Below are 9138 nucleotides of genomic sequence, written 5' to 3' on the forward strand. Positions count from 1 at the left end.
GTTGATCATTTTCTTTTCTCGTAATGTCAATTTCTGCTCTTGGTATCAGGGTAATACTGTCCTTATAAAATGGGCTGGGGAGGTTTTCTTCATAGTACATATTTCATATATTTTGGAAAAGTTTCTATACAATTGATATTGTCTCTTCCTTATTTGGTAGAATTAAGCAGTATAGTCATCTGCGCCTGGAGTTCTCAGTGTGGGAAGGTTTTTAACTACAAATTCAATGATGGTAGTAGATGTAATAGTAATAGAGATGACAGATTCTGTTGTTTTAGGGTGGGCCGTGTGATAGGCAGCTAGCTAGTAATGAGTGGACGGCCCTAAGAAGACAGCAGGAGGACACATGCCACATCAGTCACAGCTTATGAGGAGTTACAATCAAACACTCCACGACAATGCCTCCTTTCCACCCAGCTCCTGGCACCAGGGTGGTGAGGCAAATCCCATTTTTCCTCTTTGGTACCTGAGGAAGCCACATAGGGATGATGGTAAATTTCCCTTTTATCATTCCTCGTAAATACAAAAAGACCCAACCAGACATGTTGGCCAACATCCTGATTTCCACTGGGGCAATAAGCTAATCGGGCAGTTCATCCTAATAAGGGTGCTCCTATCATCAGGGCTCCCACTGGGCATGCGCAGTTTAGTCATCAAATTCCTCAAATTCTTCACCTGTGAGAGATGCACAGGCAGGAGAAAGTCCAGGAATTCAAAGAACACAGATAGCATGACAGACTGTTAAATATTCATTATCACCTCTACTAATAAAAATAACACCTAAACCAGTTCCAAACACAGCTGCTACCTAGCAACCTGCCTACCCAAAAGTCTTTTGGGTGTGCTTCTTTTCTAAAATTGCCCTCTCCTATTAAATTCTCTTTTCTACCTACCTACTTTTATTGTGGTTGTGGCTTTATTTTGTGCCTCGGGACAGGTCTCTAATTTTAGTGATCTGGATCCAAAGAACTGAAGATTTTACACAACGCTCCCATCCTGTGACAGGTGTTCTGTAACTTTCAATTAGGTAAAACGGGTTGAAAATGTTGTTCACGTCTCTGTACTTACTAACTTTGCCTACTTGTCCTATCGGTTATTGACAGAGCATTGACGCCTTGACCATAATTGTGGATACAGCTGTTAGTTTCTGTTGTTCTCTGACAAATCCCTCCTTTCTGGCACTCTGTCCTACAAATTCCAGCCACTTTGGCCTTCCCTGAATCAATATCTACCTCATCGTTTTGGCAGGACAGCCAGTTCTGTTTAGGTTTACCCTGCCTGATCTGCTGCTAGAAAGTGCCTCCAGACACAGAGCTGATGCAATCACCTTGCTTCACTTCTCTCTGTGACTTCAGTCCTGTACTGTCTGTCATCCAGCACTGGAAATAAGTTTCATGCCTCTTGCCCTGTTTTCTAGCTTTCTAAGGTAAGAGTTTAAACCCGGTCTCTATTAATCTAGCTTGTCTGGAAGGAAATGTCACTATATTAATTTATTTTAATCTAAGAATGACGTCTTCTTTATGCCCATGACAAAAAAAAAAAAAGATGGATGAATGATGGATGGATGAGGGATGAGCTAATGAAGGACTGCTGAGATGTCATCCAGAGTAGGTATTTAGAGCAATATATAAGCACTAAAGATGTAATAGCTTGATCCCTTTCATGGGCATATATATTCAGGCAAGTACATTTCATTAACAATGTTAGACAGGGTGGCAAGACTGGATGCCTGAAGTCCTTCAACATGTGAGTCAATGAGCCATTCAGGACTTCCTTGATGAAGGAATGTGAGTCTGCATTGTCGTCAACCTCTTGTTGACATCTTCACTGAATCAAGAAAGCACCATCACCTCAACTTAGAGCTGGTGCTGCTTACTTGGGAGATAATGCAGGAAATGCAGGTGGGCTGAATGCCCTTCTAAGAAATGTAGGAATATATTCTTTTGATGGCGCAGAGGAGGGCAATTACTTAATTAGCATCATTACTGGGTGCCATACCTTGATTTCCTACCCAGGGCTGCATCAGGGCTGGGAAATCGATGCTGCTTTCAAAACTGTATTATTGCCGCCTACTACTCTGCTCTACTTATTCTTTTGCATGTATCCATTAACACAACAACAAAACATACACTTGCTATTTCAGAGGCTTTAGTTACAAACAGATAAATACAGTTTGAAGGGAGCATGCTTTTTCCCCCTTCTGGGGCTCAGAAGAATTAGGGCCTGAGATCTGAATAAAATGACCAAATTCAAGGGTATCTCTTTTAAGGAAAGGTGAGCTAGACTCGACCACACACACAGAAGACAAGGTAAAAGCTCTGGACCCTGATGAGTCACCATATGTAAGTAGAGCTCTGCCAGGACCAGCAAGTGGCTAGACTCCTACATAGTCAAAAGAGATTCGGTTCGAGTCTGACCTGGTGGCTTCAAACTCATGCTGGGCACATGTGCATGCATGCCCAAAATCCTGAGAGGAGAATGGAGGAGAAGGGACTGCAGCATGACCATCCCCCCAGGGAGTGATTTCTTTTTCTGTCTCTCTGTCTCTCTCAGTCTCTTTGGTGAAGGTATGTGCTCTATAGTAAAAATTTCTCTCACCAAGAAAAAAGAAAGAAAGAAAGAAAGAAAGAAAGAAAGAAAGAAAGAAAGAAAGAAAGAAAGAAAGAAAGAAAGAAAGAAAATGGGAATCTGCCTACTTGGCTTACTATGGACACACTGCCATTTCCAACAGGGAAGTTGTGGGAGTGGCTGCCATGTGCGTTGTCACACTTTGCATGAGTGCTCTATTGCCACTGTTCCTCTGCGAGCATTGGAAAGGTGTGAAGGTGTTGCTCATTTGTTTATGCTGGATTTTACTTAGGTCGCTCTCAAGGGAGAAGAAGTATCTTTCTCCTAGTTCCTGGCATGGCTAATATATAAAATTCTACTCTCTTTCATATCTATGCCCTTTTAAAAATGACATTAATAGTTATGCTACTCATAATTGGTTTACTATTCCTTACAAGAATTTATGGAAGTTACTGCTATTCCCACGAAAAAAAAAAGAAAAAAAAAAGATCAAGCCAGTGGGTGGCATGGAGGTTAAGGTGGACCCAGATGGTCGTCTGCATGGTTTGCATCTCAGACCTGGTAGCTTGAAAATCATGCTGGGCACATGTGCATGTGTGCCCAAAATCCAGAGAGGATAACTGAAGTGAAAGTACTGACACTTAACCGTTTCCCCCTGAGGGTGATTTTTCACTTTTCCTCTCTCCCTCTCTGTCTCTCTCAGGTGAGTGCATGGGCCCTATGGCAAAAACTAAAAACAAAACAAAAAACCAAGATCAGTGCTGGCTGGCCCCACAGACTAGCGGTTAAAGGAAGCCAGATCCCACAAGCCAGCCATGGTGTGAATCCCAGCCCTGGGGGCTTGTAAAACACACCAGGCACGCATATGTGCATGCCCCAAATCCTGACTGGATGGGGACATGGAGGAGAAAAGACTGAGATGTGATCATGCCCCCCCAGCGGATGCCTTCTCCCCTGCTCCCACTGGTGAGTGCACAGAGCTTCCAACAATGAAAAACAAATTCATTCCATTTAAGGCATGATTCAATGTGCTTACCATAATCAGTAACATAAAACTCATACATAGTTTGATTTGTGCCCTTAGGTATTTCTGGTAAGTCTAACTTGCTTTCATGGCGACGTAAAAAGGCTTCAAGCTTTTCTCTGCTTTCCAATTCCAGAAGGGCTCCTAAGCTCCACATTAAGCCAAACACAAATAATTTATGAAGATGTTCAACGCACGAAACACCGCCTTCTTCTTTGGAGGGAATTAAACCTTCCAGAAGATTGAGAGACTGAAAAAATTTTAAATAAAATAAATTATTTAATTTCACGTTTTGGGTTTTTAAAAAAATTAACGTAAAACAATTGTCCGTACTCGTGGGGGTATAAAATGATTTTTCAGTACAAGAATACAATGTGTAATGATTAAAATGATCATCTCAACCATTTGTCATTACTTTATGTTAGGAACATTCAAAATCATCTTTTTTACATACTCTGAGATCTCCAGTTAGCTTTATAAAATAAAAACTTAATAAAAAATTAAAAGGAGGAAAAAAAGAGAGAAGAAAAATAGTATGTATCACAACATATTGCTTAATCACCGTTCTATAGCCACTGGCATTTGAAAGAAAGGCCATGTAGGGACCAGCAGTTAGCATAATGGCTATGTTGCTGGACTACCATGTAGTCGACCGCAGTTCAAGTCCCGGACCTAGTGGCTTCAACTCATGCCAGGCGCGTGTGCGTGTGTGCCCAAGATTCCAAGAGGAGAATGGAGGAGAAGGGATTGTGGCATGGTCATCCCCTCTGGGGGGTGATTTTTTTGCTTTCTGTCTCTCTGTCTCTCTGTTTCTCTCTGTCTGTCTGGTGAGTGCATGCACCCTATAGCAAAAAATAAACAAACAAACAAACAAAAAAAAACTCTCCAAAAAAAAGAAAAAAAAAAGAAAGAAAGAAAGGCCATGTTTCTGTAGACAGGCTGCATGGTCTAACAGAAAGATGCCGAGCTGAGAATACGGGCATGTGTTTTCTGCCCTCAACGCACGCGTGCCACTGACCTCTGTTCCATAATGTGAAAAGTAAAAGGCCTAGACCAGATGTTTTTAAAGATACCTTCTCATTCTAACATTTGATTATCCAAACTTTTCAGGTTAAAAACCTTATTTCTCTTTAACATTTTTCAGAACGTAGCATATGTGGCCCCAAGGGCCAACCACCTGTTTGATAAATAAAGCTTTATTGGAACACAGCCAGACTCATTCATTCATGCATCATCACTAGCTGCCTTCATTGAGAAGCACAGCTGAGTGGTTGAGACAGAGTTGTACAAAGCCTAACACATTTATTATCTGCCCCTTTAAGAAGAAGCCAACTCCCATACAGCATCAGAAAGAAATGTATACTATAGTAAGACATTCTCAGTCTTTCGAAACAAAATTATTATACATAAAATTTTCTCTTAAAAGTAATTTCTAACTGGTTCATTGCTTTAGACCTTATGTACTGTCTCTAACCCACCACCCATCACTGACATCCTTTACATTGAAAAATTAAAAGCGCTAGAACGGATGATGATAGTTCACCTATTGACCAGAATGAGAAGAGTCTCTAAAAAATTTATGATCAGGGCCAGCCTGTAGTATGGTGATTAAAGTGCCTGGACCCCATGTGCCTGACAGCATGGTTCAAGTCCTGGACCCAGCAGCTTGGAAAACATGCCAGGCACTTATGCGTGTGTGCCCAAAATCCAAAAAGGAGAATGGAAGGGAAAGGACTATAGTATGACCATTCCCCCTGGGGAATGTTTTCTCACTTTTTCTCTTCCTATATCCCTCCCTCTCCCTTTGTCTCTGTCTCTCTCTGGAAGGCACACCCACCCTATAGGAAATTTAAAAACAAAAACAAAAAACAAACCTATGATTAATTATCTTTTTTTCCAAAGACTAATCAGGAAAACTTAGTATAAGGGAAAAAATGCTCCAAACTACTTCTCAGCTAATTTTTCTTTAAAGGTTTTCTCTAATATATACTAAATTTACAAAACCAAAACTGACACTCAAGTTTCCCTGATTGCCACAAGCTCCTTTTCTTTTCTTTTCTATAAAACTACACACTTTATTTATTTTGTCATCTCTTTATTATTGAACACACTTTCTAGGACAGGTTAGTAAACTTGATGAGAAAGTTCATTCCTCTTCTCAGACAACACCCCTCTGGGAAGGGAAAATAATAAAGAGGTGATAATAAGATCATTAACAAGATCATTTGTAGGAATCGAACTTCTCAGAGCCTTCACAGCCACTTCACAGGAAGACTTTTACAAGCTGTATGACTGTTTTTAGATGCCCAGGAACTGCAAGTGAGTAGGGGGAAACAATTAAAATCTAAGTAGCAAATGTACCAAAAAAAATCTTACTTGCACAATATAGTTGCACTCTAAGAGCTGCATTTTGGGAACGAGGTTTAGTTTCATGTATGTATATGTATCTTCAAATGCTTTCTCATACAGACTGAGGAATACGGTAGCTTCCTGTGCAGTGCGCTTCTTCAGCCAGGCCTGCATCAAAGACACAGCGTCTCAGATTACTGGTGAAGCGAGACACAGAAAGACACTGAGCATACTTCTGTGCTCTCCTCAGCTCCCACCTGTAATATTGGCTTCCAACTGAGAGCAGAGCTGCTGATGTAGACCATGCCCATCCTAGAAACCGTGGCAGGAGAGGCATTCTCGATGTTGTGAACTTCAAACAAGAGCTTGCAGTTAGGGGCCATGGGGATGCGATCCCCATTAGCTAACGTGAGCGTTTTATTGTCGTCCAACACGGAGTTTAAATTCTCAATCCAAATGGCATCCACGGGGCCATCTAAAATGAGGAAAATGTTTTCACCTGCAAATAATTAAAACAGAAAATCACTCTACAGGGCCAGATGGTGGTGCGGCAGTAAAACGTGGCACTCTGTGAGGCTGCCCCACGAGGGGAAGTTCCGGGTTTGCATCTTGAGACATCAGAGGACACGAGGCACAGCATGCCTGGGATCCTGGATGGCTAAGGGTAGGTGTGGATGGCAGTGTCGACATCTTATTGGGGGCGCTGTCTCTGTCTCTGTCTCTCTCTTTCCCATGGGAGAAAGAAATAAAAACTTTAAAAACAAGAAATCACTTTGGATTGAAAATAATTGAAATAGGAATGTGAAAAAAAATTGTGTTATCAATAAAATGACAGGAAGAAGGCACACCCACCCTATAGGAAATTTAAAAACAAAAACAAAAAACAAACCTATGATTAATTATCTTTTTTTCCAAAGACTAATCAGGAAAACTTAGTATAAGGGAAAAAATGCTCCAAACTACTTCTCAGCTAATTTTTCTTTAAAGGTTTTCTCTAATATATACTAAATTTACAAAACCAAAACTGACACTCAAGTTTCCCTGATTGCCACAAGCTCCTTTTCTTTTCTTTTCTATAAAACTACACACTTTATTTATTTTGTCATCTCTTTATTATTGAACACACTTTCTAGGACAGGTTAGTAAACTTGATGAGAAAGTTCATTCCTCTTCTCAGACAACACCCCTCTGGGAAGGGAAAATAATAAAGAGGTGATAATAAGATCATTAACAAGATCATTTGTAGGAATCGAACTTCTCAGAGCCTTCACAGCCACTTCACAGGAAGACTTTTACAAGCTGTATGACTGTTTTTAGATGCCCAGGAACTGCAAGTGAGTAGGGGGAAACAATTAAAATCTAAGTAGCAAATGTACCAAAAAAAATCTTACTTGCACAATATAGTTGCACTCTAAGAGCTGCATTTTGGGAACGAGGTTTAGTTTCATGTATGTATATGTATCTTCAAATGCTTTCTCATACAGACTGAGGAATACGGTAGCTTCCTGTGCAGTGCGCTTCTTCAGCCAGGCCTGCATCAAAGACACAGCGTCTCAGATTACTGGTGAAGCGAGACACAGAAAGACACTGAGCATACTTCTGTGCTCTCCTCAGCTCCCACCTGTAATATTGGCTTCCAACTGAGAGCAGAGCTGCTGATGTAGACCATGCCCATCCTAGAAACCGTGGCAGGAGAGGCATTCTCGATGTTGTGAACTTCAAACAAGAGCTTGCAGTTAGGGGCCATGGGGATGCGATCCCCATTAGCTAACGTGAGCGTTTTATTGTCGTCCAACACGGAGTTTAAATTCTCAATCCAAATGGCATCCACGGGGCCATCTAAAATGAGGAAAATGTTTTCACCTGCAAATAATTAAAACAGAAAATCACTCTACAGGGCCAGATGGTGGTGCGGCAGTAAAACGTGGCACTCTGTGAGGCTGCCCCACGAGGGGAAGTTCCGGGTTTGCATCTTGAGACATCAGAGGACACGAGGCACAGCATGCCTGGGATCCTGGATGGCTAAGGGTAGGTGTGGATGGCAGTGTCGACATCTTATTGGGGGCGCTGTCTCTGTCTCTGTCTCTCTCTTTCCCATGGGAGAAAGAAATAAAAACTTTAAAAACAAGAAATCACTTTGGATTGAAAATAATTGAAATAGGAATGTGAAAAAAAATTGTGTTATCAATAAAATGACAGGAAAAAGAAATCACTGTGTACCTTTCTTAGCTTTTAACGTTTTTCTCCACAGAGTGGAAAAAATCCCATCTGTCCAGTCATTGGTAGCAGTGTCCAGTCTGCCAAACATCTGCGGGGCAGTAATAGCTTTTGGATTCATTCGCATTTCTCTGTGAGGCCTTCCACATTCCGTTAACGCCTTCATCAGGACTGTGATAACGGTTGTCTTCCCAGAACCACTGGGCCCGAGGGTCATCAAGCCATGACGCACCAGAGACGTCTCATATAACTACACAATCAAACGATAGATTGGAAAATATTTTGTGAGTCTCTTGCTGGCATTCATGGCAGTTAGTTGAAACTTAAAGGGCTTTCTTTACATAAGCTCTTCATCAAAGCTGTTTAAAAGATGCAATTTTTTCTTTTTTTTTTTACTAGATGTGGATAGCAAATTAGCACCACCTCAAAAAATGACATAAGTGATGACAATGTAGAAGTTGAATTACATTTTGGAAATCATTAATTTAGGATCTAGTTTTTGCTTTGCCAACTAACAATACTACTACTCCTTGTGACCCTGGTTTGCTGTGTACCAAGTCCCCCCCACCACACGCCAACTTTCCCTGCATCCCATGTGATGATATCGCCCCTTAGTGGTGGAGAGTAGCAATGCAGAACATCTAGGCCTGATTCCCCAGAAGTACGCCCATCTTGAATGAGGATTCATGTAAGTGGTTTGTTCAGAAAGTGCTCCCAGGAGAAACAGATAAGGACCTGGCGGGTCCTTTTCCAAGCAGAGGATGGTTTGGGTGTGGGTGGGAAATAACTCCCAGGCACTGCTTGCTTTTGGGACTTATCCACAGAGTGGCCCCAGTCCTTCTTTTGCTATTTGAAGCAAATCACACAGAGGCTGGGAGGAGGCACACAGACAAAGGAAAAGGCATGTGAGGAGACACACAGGGCACGGCAGAGTCTGTTGCCATATCCTGTCTATGGCATTTTTTTTTTTTTTTTTTTTG

General features: G+C 41.5%; 2 protein-coding genes across 2 annotated transcripts in view; both read right to left on the reverse strand.

The window, feature by feature from the left end:
• DNAH8 (dynein axonemal heavy chain 8) overlaps positions 1-9138 on the reverse strand; it is a 413702-nt gene that overhangs the window by 185054 nt on the left and 219510 nt on the right. The window contains exons 49-52 of the mRNA XM_027771927.1: positions 8162-8408; positions 7563-7804; positions 7333-7473; positions 3605-3842 (exon numbers count right to left, since the gene is read on the reverse strand). Of these exons, the coding sequence (XP_027627728.1) occupies positions 3605-3842; positions 7333-7473; positions 7563-7804; positions 8162-8408 (868 nt within the window). The remainder of the gene's footprint in view (positions 1-3604; positions 3843-7332; positions 7474-7562; positions 7805-8161; positions 8409-9138) is intronic.
• On the reverse strand, positions 5834-6468 carry LOC114007819 (dynein heavy chain 8, axonemal-like). The gene is made up of 2 exons (XM_027771926.1): positions 6199-6468; positions 5834-6109 (listed from the first exon to the last, which is right to left on the reverse strand). Exons 1-2 carry the CDS (start codon positions 6322-6324, stop codon positions 5930-5932), a joined length of 306 nt encoding a protein of 101 aa, XP_027627727.1. The 5' UTR covers positions 6325-6468; the 3' UTR covers positions 5834-5929.

The sequence above is a fragment of the Tupaia chinensis genome, unplaced genomic scaffold, assembly GCF_000334495.1.
Source record: "Tupaia chinensis unplaced genomic scaffold, TupChi_1.0 Scaffold000238_1, whole genome shotgun sequence".
NCBI lineage: Eukaryota > Metazoa > Chordata > Mammalia > Scandentia > Tupaiidae > Tupaia > Tupaia belangeri.

What these genes read in the sequence shown, in the direction of transcription:
- LOC114007819 (XM_027771926.1), bottom strand. Translation starts at nt 6,324, where the DNA reads ATGGCCCCTAACTGCAAGCTCTTGTTTGAAGTTCACAACATCGAGAAT. An exon ending in GTTGGAAGCCAATATTACAG is followed by an intron (nt 6,110 to 6,198) that starts GTGGGAGCTGAG and finishes TCTTTGATGCAG; the next exon opens with GCCTGGCTGAAGAAGCGCAC.